The sequence below is a fragment of the Peromyscus maniculatus genome, chromosome 2, assembly GCF_049852395.1.
Source record: "Peromyscus maniculatus bairdii isolate BWxNUB_F1_BW_parent chromosome 2, HU_Pman_BW_mat_3.1, whole genome shotgun sequence".
NCBI lineage: Eukaryota > Metazoa > Chordata > Mammalia > Rodentia > Cricetidae > Peromyscus > Peromyscus maniculatus.
In genome coordinates this window covers 106255014-106275300 of record NC_134853.1, presented here as the reverse complement: position 1 = coordinate 106275300, position 20287 = coordinate 106255014, and the positions used below count along the sequence as shown (strand labels likewise).

Genomic DNA, 20287 nt, shown 5'->3' with positions numbered 1-20287 from the left:
GACTAGGCTGGCCTTGACCTCACAAAGATCCACCTGGCTCTGCCTCCCGAGTGCTGGGATTAAAGGCGTGTGCCACCACCGCCTGGCAAATTCTAGATCTTCTATTAACAGCCATCAACAACAAAAAGCTGCAACTTTATAAAGAAGAAATCTTCCAAATGTCTGGATCACAGAAAGGAATTCAGCCTATATTTCATGAAACTGGTAAGTAAGGAAAACATGTACAGTTAAAACGAAATCCAACTCCACACAAGGTACTTAAGAGAAAGAGAGCAATGATTAAGGGCAAAGCTCCCATGGAGACAACGCCAGAGGCCTCCAACATCAGCTAGGGAAGAGGAGGCTGAAGGGCGAGCCAGGCTGGCGTGGCACTGCATCATGGTGGCAGAGCAGAGTAGGCTGAGATTAGAGAGAACTTCTAGGAACAGCCACCGCTCTCCTGGGAGTGCCGCTTGCTGCAGAACTCTAATTTATTTCATATTGTTGACTAATTGCACCTCTGAGAGTCCAGCTAAATAAAGCTTTCTGGGTCCACCTCGAACATTTGCTGAACAGAAACCCAACTGTGAAAGGTGAGATGCTGATTCTTTGGTAGGCTTGGAAACACTGAGCTAGAAGATTTTTGTGAGTAGCTAACTTGTTAAGATTTGAAGTCCACCGCAAGTGCTCTTCAATGACTGTAGAAATAGTTGACCTCCCAATACACTCAGCACACGTTGAGTACAAACTGTAGGACAATCACAGATAAAACAAAAGATGTGCACAATAAAATTAAATAAAACAGTTTCTACACTGTACGGAAATCCAAATATCTGAATTTACTTAGAGAAAAACCCAAATGCAGGAACACGGGTAGGTTCTTCAATCACAAGTTTGCTTTATTACAGGGGAATCTAGATTTGAAAAAAAACACTCCAGAGACTTTTGATGAAATAAGGAACATAAATCTTACACTTCGTCTTCAGACTCTGAGGGAAGTCTGTGGATATTTGCCTAAAGTAAAATGCTTGGCAAAATGCTCTCATTTTAATTAGTTTGTAAGACTGGCATGGATTTCATAGCAAAATAAGTCTCCAAAGGTCTAATTAGTTGCTCAGTGATTAAACTCCATTCTCTAAATTCCCTTTGCTTTTTAGTTTTATTTAAGACACAAAGAGCTGGCTTGTCTTAGCTTTACAGTCAGCCCCCTCATTTAGCAGCTTTAGTCAGGGCAGATGTGCAAGACTCACTCCTGACACCTGTACATTTCAAATCCCTAACTACCTGCCCAAGCTTCTGTAAGGCTGTGGTAGTTAGCCCTGAGGCATTCTGAAGTGCTCTCAGGAGGAGTGAAGGGAGAGAGAGGCTAAGGAGGGCAGAGCAAGTACCCAGAGGCTGGTGCCAATGAGCAGCTCTGTGGGTTTCTCAGGATGAAACAAAGCTGTCATCCTGAGGATGTATGTCTGTCTAGAGACATGGATGTTGGCAAGGGATGGGTAGGTTGCTGTGTCTACCACCATGAAAGTCAGTGTTTATTAGCTTTGGTTGAAGACCAAGAGGAGATGGGAAATAAGGACAGACTTTGACTTCAGTTGGGGAAAGCAGCAGCCAGGTACTGGGTACGAGAGGTCAAGTTCTCAGGCTTTTGGACAAGACTCAGAACACTGGTATAGGACATCAACAATGGGCAGTCATTAGCAAAGCCAAGGTAAGGAACTGAGGCAGAGGGGCTGGCCAGGCCAAAACTGTCCAGTTGCACTTGACAAGAGCTGGGCATTTTGGCCTCATCTTTGCAGAAGCTTCACTGTTCTCTCCTGTTTGCTCCCGTGTTCCTTCCTTTACTTGTTCAACTCTTGTTCAGTCTCCACGATTCCACCAGAAGGCACCAAATCTCCCGCTCCAAGCTCAGTTAGCCGGGTGCGGCATTACTACCTATCTCCTCTGTTCTCCCCTCTAGACTGTGTACGCCACACACTCCAGAATCTTATTTCTATCCTATGTCACAGACACCTGAAGTGAGTCATTTTCAGTTTATCCATGAACCCATTAGGAGGAAAATTGAAAAGATAGAAAGCACTAAGGAACAGTCTGTTTTACTCATCAGAAATGTAGCAATGCAGCCCACTGGAAAGGACATAGACTACTAAAAAATATTAGGCCCATGAAAATCTTCTTAGAGACTCAAACTAGAATATAAAGAAAAAATATTTTGTTTAATAGTGTACAGAGGCAAAATATTAATAATGCATAATTATAATTAATAATATATTAATGTAATTATCACTAATAATGTAATTAAAAATACTCTGTGTATCATGGGCTTACCACATCCTCTTTAAGCACAGGGACTACCATTTAATATCTACCCACAGTATTCTTTGTACATTTCAACAATCACTCATTCTCTTAGGTCTAAACATCTCTTGCTATGAACAACCTCAAAGTGAAAGAAAAAATATATATAATATCTCAGGAGAAAAAGAGACTAATTCATAAACTCTAACATCACTTGTTGAGAACCTATAATGTTTCAGACAGAATGCTAAATGATTTACTTATCTTTTTAGTCAATAAAACATTCTTAAGTGAGCATTAGTATTCTCATGTATTACTGCCATATGAAAAATAGAAACTCCAAGAAAACCTGGACTTTTATGATAAGTGGTGGAAGCAGAGTTTAGGGCAGGTCACCTGGACTCCCATACTGCTCTCGCCTCACTCTTCTGACCCGCCTCTGGCAGGAACCATCCTCATAGGAAAGTCCACTGGAGTCAGAGAGAGACTCAAAGTCCCTTCTGAGCTTTGAGACATCATTCACCATTTCCCCCCTTCCCTTTCCACCTCACCCACATTCCACCACAGCTCTACATCCACCACCCTGGTTAGGAAAAGTGATGAGAAACCTCTCAGGAAAAGTACCACACCGTTCCTCTTCACAGTGGCCCTGTTCTCTGGATGGATAAGGGAAAGACAGGCTGATGCCCAGTTTCTAGTTCAAAACAGGCAGTGAAGGGAGCATTTTTTTTTTTTAAAGAAACAGAACATTTGGAGACTCTAGTACAGAACAGCTTCACATCCCCCTCTTCCAGCAGACAACTTCATGCCAGGGGAAGGCTAAGAAGTGAGGACTCACCCGTTCCATCTCTTTGAAGTCATCATCTAGCTTGGTGCCTTCAGCTCCTCCAACCTTCTCGCTCACTTTCTGCAGAAGGAAACGACAGAGGGGATCATTAGAAATAGTTTCATTCCTTCACAAAAGCGTGTGACAAGTTCCAAGCGCTTTTAAAAACAGCACCTAACACAACCTTGGAACCCTTCTCTGGCTGTGGGAGGCAGTTTCATTTTCCTAGCAGCAAAGTATTAGCTTAGAGTGGCTAGGCAACATCTTATGCAGCTGGTGGGTACTGGAGCAGAAATCCAAACCTGCGTCTTCTGATTTCAACCCCAGTGCTCCTTCTATTATACAAATCATTTCACAACTACCTAATTGCTAACATTTTCCTCTGTAAGCCCTAAGGAACAGCAGCATCACACCGTAGTCATTTTCCTCTGATAATGGATCTGAAATGCTCCTAGGTAGAAAATTGCTGCTTGTTTAACCTGCTCCTCAATGGGCTATTGAACAGATAATCACAAGCATCCATCTAACTATTAAGAAGAAATAAACCCAGATGATTCCAGATCAAAGGACTTGCTTTCTACTCTCCCTGTTTATATCCTCACAAGCAGGTGATGAGCTATATCAAACAATGTTGAGGGATTTCCTTGCTACTCTATCATTTCCCAATACTGCACATCTTATATTTATCAATTAACATGTGCAAATTATCATAGTTCACATGAAAAATTCACATTAATTAAAATGGATATACTGGTCTTTTCTGAAATAATGATTCTAATTAAGGATAATAAAAATGACAAGATCACAGAAAAAATGATTTCATCAAAGACAGGATTATGGAATTTTTTCAAATACCCTAACTGTAAAGATGAATAAATGTTTTTCCCTAAGACATCACTGTATTATATGAAGTCCACACACAGAGAGATAATGAAGGATGAATTCTAACTTCCTTCAAGAGTTTTTGGCTGAAAGTGTTTTTATTGTTGTTGTTGTTTTAGTTTTTTGAGACAGGGTTTCTCTGTGTAGTTTTGATGCCTATCCTGGATCTCTCTCTGTAGACCATGCTGATCTTGATTCCACAGAGATCTGCCTGCCTCTGCCTCCCAAGTGCTGGGATTAAAGGTGTGCGCCACCTTGGCTGAGAGTGTCTACCGAGGTTCCCACTGTGGTCTGCCTTTAGCAATCTTTACTGCAATGTGAGTTTTCCCAGTGAGCTTAGCTCATGTTTCTTGAAGGGGCTTCTGGAGCCCTAGCTCCAACTCCTGGACCTAAAAGTACTGCAGTCTCTTGCTGCTGGTCCTTGAGGTACATTTCTTACCCTTTCTTTCTCTCTGCCTTTCTCAGTGTTCTGCCAAGTGGAAAACATCCAGAAGAGACTACCATTACTACAGGTGAGATGCCACTGTTTACTGCATCGGCAGTAACAGATGTAATACAGAGTGGGATAGAATATGCACACATGAGGTATTGGAGGTGTCATGAAAATTATATGGTATAATAAGAACCCACATCTACACCTACAATTTATGCAACAGACTCTACTCCCCAGTGAAGTGCACATCTGCTCCTAGCAATCTTGTTTCTCACAGCAGTTTATTGAACTTTCATTCCACACTTTGAGAAGCCAAAATCCTCTTTGATACAATCATAGCTAGATAAGGGTCAATGCTTGGAACAGAAAGATTAAAGAAAATGCCAATAAATTTATGTCACTGTCATTTTTGCTCAGTGACAGAAATTCAGCTCTTCTGTCTTATGCTCAAGATATATAGCTGACCACTATTTTTGGGCAAGCAAACTCTAATCTACTTTAAGACCTAAACAATAAAGAAACATTTGTTGGACAACTATAAATTGCCATCTCCATTCTACACAACTGTCTCCAATGTTAGGAAAAAAATCACCATGTCTAAAGTCTCATGTTGTCAGGGTATCATTACAGTTAGACCCCCTCATGTGACCTGTAACTGAGGTCACAGGTTCTCATTTACTTGCAAAATGGACAGCAAACGCGTGTAGCTAAGAAATGCCTCCATGTGTATTAAAATGAGAGAATTCTGATACTGAGGAGATAATCCATTTTTAATCAACTCTTTAAAAAATACATGGTCTTCATGCAAATCACAAGAATTCACATCATACTTTCAACAACATATTGTATAACTAAGAACTATTTTTATTTCCCTTCTTTCTGTATCCATCAATCACTAAGTATCACAGTAGCTGACTCTAGATATCAAATGGGACACTGTAGTCATATTAGCAATTAGTAACTAATTCATACTGACTGCACCCCTAGTCTACTGGCTTCAGATAGTTTATTTACAAAGCATGCCCAAGAGTGGGTGGAGAAGAAAGGAAACACAACTAAACTAGAGCAAAAAAAAAAATTCTACTTTTTTCTACCAAATCTGACATTTAAGCTTCTTTGAAATGGTTTACCACACAGAGAGGATGAAGCTAGCATGTTCATACTGATGAAGTACCAACTGCCTAGTTGATATATAACTTCCTTATCAAGTTAGATTCCTGAGAGGGAAGTAGAACTCAAAATAACGTCCACTTATTCGCTTTGATATTTTTCCAGGTCACAAAGGATCTACATATATCATGGCACAAAGGTAAATATTGGGCTACTTAAATAACAATTGACTCTGTAGGACTGTGGCAAATATATCCTTTTGTTTGAATAAGTGCTACTAAAACTTGACATCTCACAAATAAGACTCAAGGTAAGAGAAATGGATCTTTTGAGCCCACATGGCCAATGATGAAGACTTATTTGGGGAGCTTATACTTTTAATTGTCTCTGTCACTACACTTCCCTTATGCACTGTATTCCAATCCAACCAATAATCTTTTAAATTAAAAAAAAAATCAAACCAATTACTACACCCTCCTCTCTCATACTCTCAACCATATTCCCTAAGGAAAACTTGGTAAAGATTTGCCAAAGTGAACAGTAATGTGAATTCTGCAGTGAACATGAGAGAGGCAGAGGATTGATCACTCTTGGTAGTCTTTCAGGAAGTACAGCTTTTCTCTAACAACAACAATCAGGTATAGTTACATATCATTCTTAATTCTGACTGCACAGTCTCAAGCTGTTGTCTGTCTGCTAAATATGTATAAAGTAAAGGAGAATCAGCAACAAGAGACATCTTCAATAAATAACTACTGTCCCTGGTCCAAAGGATGCTGACCTGCTTTGCAGCAATGACTCATCAGCCCTCCAGCCATCTGTCACCTCCAGACTCCATCCTCTTTATGCAGCTCTGATCCTGGCCAGCGCTATACTTCATTTACCAAACATGTAAGAGCCAGCTATCTATCCCCATCAAAAATCACATCTGTCTGCAGACTCTTAGACCTCTTATTTAGGTCCTAACTTCTCTCTTTACTTCGTTTTTGCTCAACTTTATCTCCCGGTGTTGCAGAATATTTGTTCACACTGTGAACCCCGAGATTGTGTTATTTACTGGGAAAACCTGTGTCTGGTTGTGATGTGGCTCAGCCCTAGCATACATCTTTAATCCAAGAGTTTTCTTTTTTTAAGATTTATTTATTTATTATGTATACAGTGTTCTGCCTGCATGTATACCTGCAGGTCAGAAGAGGGCACCAGATCTCATTACAGATGGTTGTGAGCCACCATGTGGTTGCTGGGATTTGAACTCTGGACCTCTGGAAGAACAGCCAGTGCTCTTAACTGCTGAGCCATCTCTCCAGCCCTCTAAGAGTTTTCTACTTGAGTATTGTAAACAGGATTAAATAAAGTCAAGCATAGGTTAAAAGGCAGACCAAGCAACCAGTTGAGAGGAAGTAACCACAGAGAATAAGATGGAATCAGTAGGATGGATAGAGAGATGCACAGAAAGTAGAAGGGAGGGATATTCAGTTTGAGGAGTTTTGTTTGAGATAGCGTAGGAGAAAGTTCACTTTCTGGAATGTTAGCAGAAAAGGAAGGTCAGCTGGGTGCTTTCTCTGCCTCTCTGAGCTAGCAGGCTTTCACCATAGCATCTGGCTCCTAAGTCTTTATTGGTAAAATTGAACAACTGAGATTTAGTCAAAAACAACATTCCACTGACTATCATACAAAGCCAAGTTCCTTTCCATATACCAGACATGCTGTGTTTATTTCTTCTCCTTTATAACTCTACCTATTCCATTTTCTGCTCTTCAAATCCTGTATATTGTTTAAGAAGTCCACCTACACACCTAACTTCTCCATCATCACTTACTGTTTAACCTAGCAGGAAGTTTCCGGACTTCTTTGGAACTCTTAATGAGACTCATCAGCCATCAGAGTACCTGGAACTATTTCACCAGCAAAATTGCAAAGGACTTTTTCCCTGCTGAACTCTATTGTGGAAATGGAGAACTCATACTGCATGTGTTTTACTTAAAAAAATGTCTGACACTTCAGTAACAAACATAATGATGAAGGCAAGAGAAAGATTACCCTAATGAGAATTACTAATAGAAAAAAACAAAGCATTGGCTTTGGACCTCTATGAGTTAGAGATATATATTTTGTCTCTATAAGGAAAATATTTTAAAAATCAGAAAATTCACACAACTACTATGTATGTATAGTAATTTTGTTGAATATAGGTTGTATTTATTTTATATTTTTAATTAAAATAGAATTACATCACTATTCACTTCTCTTTCCTTCTCCAATCACTTGAGACAATGATTTTTCAAACTATCCAAGAGACATAAATTCCTGTACTTACAAAGTAACCTCTTGGTTGTAAGTGGGGCAAATGCATATCATTTCTGTCTCAGTTTCTTCACCTGAGAAGTGGGAACAACATCACTCAGTGCTAGATCACTTTGCAATTAAACCAGATTATATGTGGAAGAGAATACTGCAAAATTTAAAAAAGTATTCTTAAAATACTGAATCTTCTCTAGGCAGGCCTTGTACCAAATCCTGGCCGAACACATGCTAGGGAAGCCACCCTACCTGAGAATGACACCCTGTTTAAGGGTTATTATGGCTTACCAAGAAACCTTACACACACAGAAGGTAGAAATTTCAGCTTTTGTTCACATTTTAATAAAATTAAGCTTCAAGTTCTACAAAAAGAAGCTGTTGTAGCTATCCCATAGCAAGCTGTTCTGTTTTCCCGTACTGTGGTGTCAGACCAGACACAGGAAGTGCATCCTCTAATCCTCATGAACGTCTTTAATGGCCCTCATTTCAACAAACAGAAGCTCTGAATGCAACAGTTGACAGTGAGTCAGAAAGGTGAATCTTACAGCAGCTCTTTCCTGATACTGGACTTCTCTGTGCAGATCTGGACTGTTCCAGATGGTGCCACTCCATGGGTGGAAGACAGGGTAGATTCCCTTTATGGAATATGAGTCTCACACCAGCTTTTCTCAGTCCTTAAACTGAAATGCTTAAATGCCATGATGCTTCAAAAAATGGATTTCAAAAAATATACATTGATCTTTGCCATCTAGACATTTAAATTTTTTCTTATTTATAAGTAAAAGTTTTATGTATCTTCTACATTGATCAAATTCTGACTGTTTCTGAGTACTAAGTAGAACATTGGAATTCTCTTTTAAAGTTTGCTTAAAAATGCAACAGGATAAAGACTAGTTTTTTTTTTTGTTTTTTTTTTTTTTTTTTTTTTTGAGTATCATCAGCTGAAACCCTTGAAAGAAGCTTGGGTAAGGCTAACTACTTGGTCTTTCTCCAGGGTCTGCCCGGCCTCTCTTCTTTCCTGTCAAATACTATGCAGAAAATGCAGGCATCAATCTGTAGCAGGGGTTCTCAACCTTCCGAATGCTGCGACCCTTTAATACAGTTCCTCATGGCGTGCTGACCCTCAACCGTAAGATTATTTTCATTGCTACTTCATAAGTACAATTCTGCTGCTGTTACAAATCATAATGTAACCACCTGTGTTTTCCAATGGTCTTAGGCAAACTCTGTTAGAAGGTCTTTTGACCCAAAGATGTTGACACACTGAGTATAATGCACTCTTTCTGCTGGGGTTCTTCTCATCTCCATTTCCTCAAAGCAGAAATCTCCCTTAGATGACAGGCTAATTACTTCCAGATACCCTTCTAAGGAAGCCGGTGAACTTATCTCTTATGTTTCCTGTAGAATGACCCTCACTAGGAAGGAACTTTATAAGCATGACTTCCACAGTTTCATTAGCAAGTAATGAAAACTGTTAAGTGGGCACAATACAAGAATAATTTTTTTTCCTTTTATTTTATTTTACAATACCATTCAGTTCTACATATCAGCCACGGATTCCCTTGTTCTCCCCCCTCCTGCCCCTCTCCCCTTCCCCTCAGCCCACCCCCCATTCCCACCTCCTTCAAGGCAAAACCTTCCCCTGTCAAAAATTCACTCAATTAAAGAAACAGAGCTCAGAAGGACAAAGGCATGGTACTGATAATGAAGTGTTAGATCTACTTAACAAATGACCTAGAACACGATGCCTGATGACTCCATACACAAGGCAAGGAGGTTGTCCATCTGGGCTTTAGTTAGTAAGAGACACTTGCCTTTCTATGAATTAGGTTTTTCAAATACAAATTTTCTTTCTTTGTCTATAAATGGGGCCAGAGTATGTGGACTTGGAAAAGAGAGAATTGTATGACAACTTACAACTAAAATTACAATGCCTGTCTCTAAGCTAATCATCAGCTGGGTTACAGTACCTAAATACCAAACAATCACTAAGGGAGGGATGTTAGGAACCTACCATTACAGAGTCTGAGTAAAGGAAATTATCCTTAACAATGTGGTCAGGTTTCATCCAATCATATGAAAAACTTTTAGAACACAACCAAAGTTATTCTGGCGGAGAAAAAACTTCAAGACTGTTGTCATAGCTTCTACCAGAGTCCCAGCCTGGCCCCCATCTCAGACAGCACCCACACTGCATGAGCCAGTTTACTGAACTAGCACTCCCTCCCCCACCATCTGTGTATCCACTTGGATCTGTTTCTCTTAAGCAGTGCTTCTCCACCCCTAGGTCACAACTCCTTTGGGGGTTCAAGCAGGGGCTGCATATTAGATATCCTATATATCAACTATTTACAATAAGATTCATAACAGTAGGAAAATTACGTTATGAAGTGGCAACAAAAACCATTTTACAGATGGGGTCACCCCAACATGAGGAACTGTGAAGAATTGCAGCATTAGGAAGGTTGAGAACCACTGCTCTAGAGAAAGGCAAGGGACATGGTTCTCCATACTGCTGTGCTTTTTACAATACAGCAAGAGTCCATGGATGAGAAAGAGAAGGAAGAGAAAACACCACACAGAGAATAAAGGGAAAATGGCATGGTGCCATTCCTTTCCTCTTTCAGACAAGGCATCATAAGTAAATGAATAAATTTTAAAAAATCACCTTTAGTTTAACCTACCCAATGGAAAAACCACAACAGAGGTCAGATTAATATCCTCAATGTGCCACAGATTTTGCTAGCACTGAAGCCCAGGTTCCCTGACCTCATGCCCAATGAAACTTCTCTTTCTAGTAAAGATTCTATCTGGGTTGCTAAACCTATATGCAAATTGTATGTGAAATTATGTAAAAACATTAACTTGTTTTCCAGATCCATTTATATTGAAATTTTACTGGTAAACATTTCTTGGTTACCAACAAGAATTGATTGATAACACTTCCATGGTGCTGACTTTCAATATCAAATCTCTAAGTCCCTCCCTGTGTGCTACCTGAATAGCATGGTTACTAGGTCAACTAGCCTGGTTCAGTACTTGTTAGGTTGTATATTTTTTAACATGATAGTTTGTTCAAATGCTCCTTTGGTGTTCCTGAAAGGCACTGATTTTGATCTTGCTTACTGGGTTCTCATGATCCAGGTAGACCAGGCATGAAAGTAGTCTTAGTGTATAAAATGAAAAAAAGTAAAAATAAAAATAAAAAGGTACGAATTTAGCCTGAGGCTTCTTCCTTCATCTTCCTTTTTCTATTTATCTCACCCTGACATCAATGTTCTAAACACTGGAATTCCTGCCCTCTCTTTCCACTAAATCCCTTCTATCAGTGGCAAAACTTGAGCACCAGAGGTTGTTACAGAAAATAGGGTCATTCTAATCAGTGGCTGCCCTGGCCACACTAACAGGATGACCTTACAAGAGGATTAAGGGTGGGCAAGGAGGTAGGACCAACAAGGGATGACAGAAACAGGCCTGGGTGAAAACAAGGTAAAACAGCACAATAGTTTGAAACTGCCATAACAAACTCATTATTCTGTATCCTAACCTAGTCAATACAAAGTGTAGCATACAGGCTTGAATGTTCCTAAGTAAAGGATGGAATGAAATGCAAGAAATCAGGATAAAAGCCACAGTTGGCCTACTTAAAACCACTTAAAACAGCCATTAGTCAGGGCAGTTGGTGCCTTGCCCTTCATTTATTTATTTTAATAATTTAACTTTATTTTGATGTGCACTGGTGTGAGGGTGTCAGATCCCCAAGAACTGCAAACTCTTGTGGTCCAAATAAAATCCTTTTTCCTATGAGCAAAGAGAGAGTACATCAGCTTTATTATTACTCAAAATAAAAAAAAAACATTCTCTAAATGATATAAACATTAGAAATTAATCTCTCCAGTTCTGAATGCTAGAAGACTAAGATTAAGGTAGTAGCATAGTGATGCTTTTTGAGGGCTAGTCAGCTGACTTGCAGGTAGTTGTCTTCCCATTGCATCCTCATGTGGCATAGGCTCTACCCTCAAGATCTCATCTAACCCTAATTCCAAGCCGAAGATCTCACCTCCAAGCAAGATCACATTGTGTTGGAACTCCCACGTTTAAATGGGAGTGGAGGGGATGTGAGCACTCAGTCTACAGCATGGGAAAACATGATTGAAATTATATGCTGAAACTATCACTCTAGATATCCTTAATGCTGCAAAGCCACTGGGCCACATGAGGGTCCTGTATCACAGAGGGATTGTGCATCAGGAAGAGGGTCCACTGCTGCTCTGAGGCCTACACAAGGCATTTTCCGTTGATTTGTGAGACCACAGTCGTGACTGTCACAAGGCTGGCATGCAGAAAAGAACATACGGCTTCTCCCTGGAAACAGTCCCACATGCCTCAAGCCCCAAGATTGTTAATAAAAACATCCTGTTCTCCAAGTAAGGTTGGTGAACACATTCTTTAAAAATATTCGGCTGCTTTTTCTTCTTTTTCCCTGTTATTTTCTCATTGTTGCTTCTGTTCCTTCTCTTATAGCAAGCACATAAAGTCCTCCGTGGCACTAAATTTTCCAAGACCTGAAGAAAATTTCCTAAAAAATTATTTTAAAGTTTCCTTCAAATTGTGTTTCTTTTGAATAAGATAGCCAATTCACTCTTAATGATATATTTTTTTTAACTCAGATAGCATGTTTAACCTGTCATCAAATTCAAGAAAATCTCTTTAGTATGGTGAAAGGTTTTAGATGCCCAGACACTGTTGGGGAGACAGCTCTACTCCAGGTAAAACAAGGAGGAGGAAGGTCTCCTTAGACATGACTGCTGTGAGCACCTTCTCTTCCTAGTTAAGTCCAGAAACGTTCCTTTATTCTTACAACAAATTAATTTTAGTTGAGATCTGATGAGCATGCCCACATCAAAAGCGGATTTTCTGCATCACCAGAATCAGGTTTCCAAGAGAGAATGAAGAGACAAGAGTAGTATCTCCCAGAAATCCAGCACATTATTTCAAGCTCAAAAATGTACACCTAGCTACGAAAAAATTTATAGTTAGCCACACTTGCTGCAGATGTTTCTAAGTAAAAGAATAAAATATAATAAGCATTCCCTCCTCCTTGCTGTTCTATGGGGGAGTAGTAGGGGGTTAGGGTACGTTCCTTATCTTGTTCTGGAGTTCTCTAAACCAGAGCCTGAGATATGGATGGAGTGCATCAGCTTACTGGTTGGTGGTACTGGTAAGCTCAGAGATGAGCAGGGTAAGACAAAGCCACGTTGAGGGGGTGGGTTCTTGGGCACTGAGACTCTGTCCCATAACGTTCCTATGGGGAACCAAGTAGAGAATTGCTCAATATAGCCCCTTGGATGATCCAAACACTATGCAACCATCTGATCTATGTTCCCTTTGTTTGAAGGTCACCTTGAGGTTTTCTAATTCCTGAGAATTCAAAATGAACCCAGGAAGTACATGAGATAAGCTGGTGCACAGAGGTTGCAGCTGGAATGCTGGAGCTGCTTGTGAGATCCAGGAATAGGGTGTGTGTACTGACGTGCTGGCCACCTACACATCAAGGACTCAGAGTTTTTAAGTAAAGGGAAAATATAAATAATTTTAGGACTAATGGTCAGGTATATTCTGTGTCACATATCTTGTTTTTGCTTTCTTGACAGAAGTTTAACAATGCAATCATTTTCTTGTGACTTTTCAAAAATGGCCATGAATTAGACTTGGCCCACACCCTATAGACTTCTGATTCCTGTGCTATCAACAGCAAACATTCAGTTATTGTTTGTTAACTAATCCAAATAGTTCCATTTAGTCTATATCCTCCTGAACTTATACACATCAAACTTATATGTGTTAGTTTACACAAAGATCAATCATTCATTTTAACTGCTACACACAATGTGCTTCTCCATATCCTCACCAGCGTATACAAGGTTGTTTTATATTTTCCACGATTATAAAATCTCAGAAATAAACATCCTTCTGTGTTCCTGTTCCATGTGAGTTTTCTCTAGAATACTGGACCTGAAATAAAATTCCTGTAGTAGGCTATGTGCATGCATGATGGCTAATTTCAGTTGTCAGCTTGGCAAGATGTAGAATAGTATGAAAGGGACTCTCAATGATGGGCTGTCTAAATTAGGTGGGCCTGTGGAATTGCCTATAATTGATTCTCTTCTTAAATTTTCAATTAATTGAGCAGTTAATTAATCCGTCTATTTACTTATTAGTTTGGGAGGGTATGTACCACAGTGGCTCGTGTATGGAGATCAGAAAACAACTTGTAGTTTCCTCCATCTACCACGTGAGCACGGGATGAACTGCCTTTGACCTCCTGGACCATCCTGTGAGCCCAGGAATTTTCTTTACTGGGTTAACTGTGGTAGGAAGATCCACCATAAATGTGAGTGCACCATTTTATGGCTAAGTCTTGGTCTAATGGAAAAGGAGAGAAAGAGATTAGCACGAGCATTTATTGTTCAGCTAGAGTATGTATAGCTATTTGCTTGTTGGCTACAGATGCACTGTGACTGTTGTCCCGTGCTCTTGTAACTGTGACTTCCTCCCAGTGATGGGGTGTAAGCTGGAATTGTGAGCTAGATAAAGGTTTCTCTGCGAAGTTGTTTAGTCATAGTATTTTATCACAGCAATCATGAAATAAAAATAAGACAACATATAATCTTCAATCTGCCTAGTTATTGCTGTACTACCGTCCAGGGTAGTTCTAGCATTTATAGTGACACGTCAACTTCATGAAATTTGATTCTTCATATTTTCTCCAATACTTAGTTCTATCAGAATTCTACATAGGTAGAAACACAGTAATTGTAACTTTATTTTATATTGTCATGCTGAAGTCCTCATAAACACCAGGGACCAGGGGACAATTTAGGAAGGTTGGGTATTACTTCAAGAACTGAGTATGAGAGATGGTATCTGATTCACAGTTCACCAGGCCAGATAGGAATGTTTACAGAGAGTTGAGAAAGACATTCAACAATTAGACACTCCTTTAATCTCAGCCCTCAGGATGTAATCAGTTATGGATTCATAGTCTGCAGTGTGTGTTTCTCACCCATAAGAAAGTGGAGACTGCATCCAGCCACTGACTAGCAGCCAAGTGTACCTACTGGAATGGCAGACACAGCAGTCTGGTCTAGAACCTGTCAGAACTAATGTGCTGGCCCAGGCAAGAGGTATGTCAGGCTAGAATACAGCCCATGAGTCTTAGCCAATCAAGCTGTAGCAAAACAGCCCCTCATCAGCATGTTAGGATGGGGAGCCCAGAAAGCTCATGGAAAATGCTTGAATATTATAAAGGGCTAGATGGGTCACACATGCCACTGTACCCAATATATCTCTTTCCATAAAAACTTAATAAAAGTAACAAGATCCTTGAACACCTTGCTAACATTTCAGTTTTAGTGTCCTCCTAGCCACATAAAACCAACTGGTACTTACATGGAGTAGATGGTGGAGGGCCTTCTGAGATATTGCTTACCCTCTATAAAAAAGTTTCTTTACGTAATGCTAAATTTTCAATGTCTTATAGATTTGGTTTTTTTTAAAAAAAAGGATGAAAATCCAGAAAAGAATAACTAAAGAGTTTAAAGGAAGACACCTGGCACGAGGAGGAACTGGCACGACTAGGAGACACAAGGGTGAAAATCTCAATGTCATGGATATGTTGCCACTCTTTTAGTTTGTTGTTCAGGGAGGTTTCCAAACCCTCTCTCCCTCCCAACACACACACACACACACACACACACACACACACACACACACACACACACACACACAAATAAAACAAAAACGAAAAAAAACATAAAGGTTACTGCCACTGCTGTTGGCTTCATGTCAGAATAAATAATACGATCCTCTTAATGAAGATACTGGATGTTTTGGCTGCAAGGCATGGAGAAATCAGGCTAGAACAGAACTAGAAGCTCCTTCACTGATGTCTGGCTTTCACAGAGCCAGAAGGTAGAATATTAACCACTAAGGGAGAATTATTTCCAATATCACTACTCATCTATGGACCCTGTACAAGACAATATCAACAGTCTAGGCAAAGTGTATCCACTGGTTCAGTAATGGCAACAGGTACAGCCAACTACCTTCTGACTAGATTAAAGCCCCATTCCACAGGAGGGAACTCACAGGTGGTACTATACGACAGTGCAGAAGGCAACAGCTGGAAAGGTCAATGGCCCCAGTCACTATGCTACTGTCACTGTTTGGTTCAGCGAATGTGATGTTCCTATCTCACAGCCTTCTAAATGTTTATTGAGGTTTATGGTCCATAGGTCACTGTTATTGTCAGCCTCAGTTGGTCATGGAGGGAAACAATCTTTTTCCAAGGAACATCATGCTACCGAGACTCACAACTCACTAAGTTCTTGAGAACAAGTTACTTTTGCTGTAGCATAGCGGCCCAATACCTAGCCACAGATGAAGAAAACTAATTAGACATCTACATCACACCCTCCAAGTCTCAGAGATTATCCTAGAAGCAGAGAGTATAAGAGCCAGAGGTAGGGTGGAAGGGTTATATAGCCATTTCTTCTTGAAATTGAAGCATTCCATCCTTGAGGGAGGCTCATCAAGGCTCAGGAATTTAAACAACCAACAAGTCTCAGGAAGTTCCTGAAACTAACAGGATTCATAAGACCATCTCCAACATTATATAAGCAGTAACAACTGTTGGGAAGAAATGACTCTCCCTCTGGTCAATTTGTTCAGGAAATGCCAGGGATGCAGCTCTTGTACTTTGTCACTCATGCTGGGGTGGCTTTCCTATGATGTAGCTACCTCTGAGTCATCTGTGCTCTTTTAAGTAATTCCTCACTCCTATAGGTAACCCGAGTAAACTTGGGTACAATGATTATTTTGTATGTCATTAGAACTCTATCTGGATAGAATGGACTTTGTTCACATCGCACCAGGAAACACAGAACAGTAGCAAATGGAGAAGATGAAGAAATCCCAAGCTATAGAGACTCATCAGCAAAATGAGAAGCTTTGTTATCCCAATGGCATTTTTTTCTGCAACTTCTTCTAACCAGATACTAGCTGAACATTAAGCTCCCCTAACAGAGAGTTCTTCGCTAGAGGAATTAAGTAAATCACATTTATTTCAGTCTGGAAGACCCAGATGTGTCTGTACTGGATCTCACCAAGAAAGGCTAGACAGGGCATCTCTGAGCCACTGAAGATTTGCTGAGCTCAGGACAAACTGAAATCCATACACTGTGAAGCACACACACACCCAACTTCCCAGGAGAGCTTAAACACCAATTTGATCAAAACACTTTAGGCAGACCTGGAGGCGACTCCAAATAAATAAATCAGACCAAACAGATAAAAGACAGAACAAAATAACACCACAGGCCACATGCTGTAGGGGAAAAAAGAGTTCATCTAGCCAATTGCTAAATATACACACAAATGATCAAACAAATGATATCAATAAACTTCCAAATGATGAAATCAGTACTTAGAGATACAATAGTATCTATATACAAAGATTTTTTTCTAAAAGAGATTTCTTGCTTTTCTTCTTAATAATAGTTTCTTTCTTCTTTTAAGAATTCCATATAAAAGCACTATATCTACCTTGTGGGGGACCTGCCCCACCTTTCCCTGGGTACTCTTGAGGAGGGAGGGATAAGAAAATATCAGGTAGAATGATAGGACTAGTTGACAAGAAGAAAGACAGAAACACAGGATAGCTTTGGGAGGACCTGGGTCAATACCCAAAGGCCCAAAACTTTATTCAAAAGGGCTTTTTATAGCAATGTCAAGGGGCGAGGAAAAGACCTCCCCCTTGCTAGATACAGCCAAGTGTAGACCCTTCCAAACACCTAGTAACCAGGCCTGTGATCAAATCATCCCCTTATGCAAGCTCAGATTCTCTGACCCTGAGTAATATGGGACTCCACACTACCTCACTCCTATTCTGCCCTTCCCTTGCTCCAATTCCTCTCATCCACCCCAACCAATGATCTCTTCTTTAATTTTTATTGTTACATGTATATACAAGCATACAAGTGTATGTGTAAAGGGTTTTTTCAACCAAAACTTGAGCGTACCTTGCATAAAAAACCAACATATACAATCAAAACAAAATCAAACAATGAACAATCACTAGGCAGCAGGCAGTTCCTCTGCATGGCCCAAATGTTGGATAAAGACTTAAAAGGCTGCCATTCAAAATAAATTCAAGGAAATAAGGCATGATGATAATGTTCTACTGATCAGAGGCCATGAGTAAAAATATACAAAACTTGTGGAAACCAAATGGAAATTCTTAAGTAAAAAAGTACAATAACAAAAACAAAACAAAACAAAAAACCTCAAAGAAGGCTAAGTGATGATTAGCATGAGCAGAAACAAGAACTGGGGCAGCTGATGATAGATGATCAAGTAGTCCAAAAAAGAGGAGAAAAAAAAAAACCTACAGAAAAATCCGAAGAGCCTAGGAAACATGAAACTATTAAATGAATGAATATGTTCATTCTGAAAACTCAAGAAATGAGGAGAGAAAGGAACACAAAGAATAGGCAAAGAACTAATGGAGAAAACTTTCAAGGTGGCAGAGAGCATTTCTAGACGTTTGAGGCACACAAGTCTGGAAGTGCTAAGAACCACACCAGACAGGTGAAAAGCTAAAGGCCAAAAATCAGTTCTTGAAATCCATAAAATACAACTTATTGACTTTTACGTGCAGAAAGATTGATGGCTGGACTCTCATCAAAAACACCGGAGGCCAAAAGGCAGCAGGGTAACATGTTCAAGGTGCTAAGTTGGGAAGATATGCATTTCTATTCAGAGAGAGACAAAAATCCAGGAAAAAAAGGTATCTGAGAAGAGTCTTGGTGGGTAGCAGGAAACTCAATACAAATGCAGGGTGAATGGGGAGGTGACAGCTAGAATATGAAGAGCAAGATGAAGAGTAAAATAATAAATACATAAGTTGTCATTATGTCACTTATTCCGAGATGGTACTGGAAACCTGCTATTTTATAAAGGGGATAATACAGAAAATCATCTGTTTACATGGTTTGGAAATTTATGAGAAATTCAAGGCTCTTTCATCTCAGCAGGCTACTGAGAGACATTCCTTAACCTGATCTGCCAACAACAACTTTGTGTTTAAAGCTGATTTATGGGCTGGGCAGTGGTGACTTGCACCTTTAATCCCAGCACTCGGGAGGCAGAGCCACGCAGATCTCTGTGAGTTTGAGGCCAGCCTGGGCTACAGAGTGAGTTTCAGGAAAGGCGCAAAGCTACACACAGAAACCCTGTCTCAAAAAACAAAAAAAGGCTGATTTATGGAAAAGGGAGAAAAATCAATTTACAAACACATGCCATGTGGGTAAAGTTGAAGGCCAAGGCCATGCCACCAGAGAATTCACTCACTTAACTGTTTTACTGAATATATAGGAGATGAAGTTTTGTTTGGTTGTTGTTGCTGCTGCTGTTATTTTAAGCAGTGAACACAAGAAGTGCTGAAAGGCTCTCCTTTGTAATTCCAGAAAAATGCATTATGTGGCACCGGTAAGTCACATTAAGATATCCAAGAAAGCTGGCATGACGTGTCAGTAAAACTGGGGTAATAAGCAGCAGCTGGTTCCATTGTGAGCATCCTGGTTGCACATTTCTCACCTGCATTTGATACCTCATCCTGGAATCAATCCTGCTTGTTACGGTCAGATAGAAACATAAACTACTGACAAAAGAAAAGGGCTAACTGATGAGGAACAGCAGTGATGGTAAATGGTGCCTGTATCAGACAGGGTAGAGAAGAGACCCCAGGTGGATGAATGCTAATGAGCCATTTCAAACAGAAAATCTATAAACCAGTTTTACTTCATACCCAAAGATAGTAACAAGTATGTAATGAACACTTCCAAGATAAACTGGATGCTCCTGAGCGTGTGAGGAAATGTCTTCTTTTGGCTAATGGGACACTGGTCTAAGTGTTGGTCTATACCAGAGAAAATTGACAGGTAACCTTAAGAGGTAAAGTAACATCGCATATGAGAAAAAACTAGTCTTTTTATAAAAATGAAGAGCAATAATGCTCACTCAGTAGGAAGTAGTAATAACTACATTTGTCTCTACTTGTCAGGCACAGACTAAGTCTATGTTACATAAACAAGGACCTGGCTACGGTGGCTCACATCTTCATTCCCAGCACTTGGGAAGCAGAGGCAAGCAGATCTATATGGATTTGAAGCAACACTCATTTACATAGTGAGTTCTAAACTAGCCAGGACTATATAATAAGACCTTTTCTTTAAAACAAGAGGAGTTAGGAGACAGGCAGGCTAAACTTCACATTTTCTGGGTAACAATCCTTTGACTTCCTGGTTACATCAACTTGGGCAAGGGTTTCCCCTTCTCAGTGTCCAGAGATTCCTCATATATTGTGTTAGTTAACTGTATTATCGTTGCTAAAGTAATTT

General features: G+C 39.9%; 1 protein-coding gene across 2 annotated transcripts in view; it reads right to left on the bottom strand.

Annotated features, from left to right (window-relative positions):
- Sh3gl2 (SH3 domain containing GRB2 like 2, endophilin A1) overlaps positions 1-20287 on the bottom strand; it is a 183010-nt gene that overhangs the window by 40309 nt on the left and 122414 nt on the right. For both annotated transcript variants that reach the window (XM_006975982.4, XM_076564472.1), the window contains exon 2: positions 3113-3181. In XM_006975982.4, coding sequence (XP_006976044.1) covers positions 3113-3181 — 69 coding nt within the window. The remainder of the gene's footprint in view (positions 1-3112; positions 3182-20287) is intronic.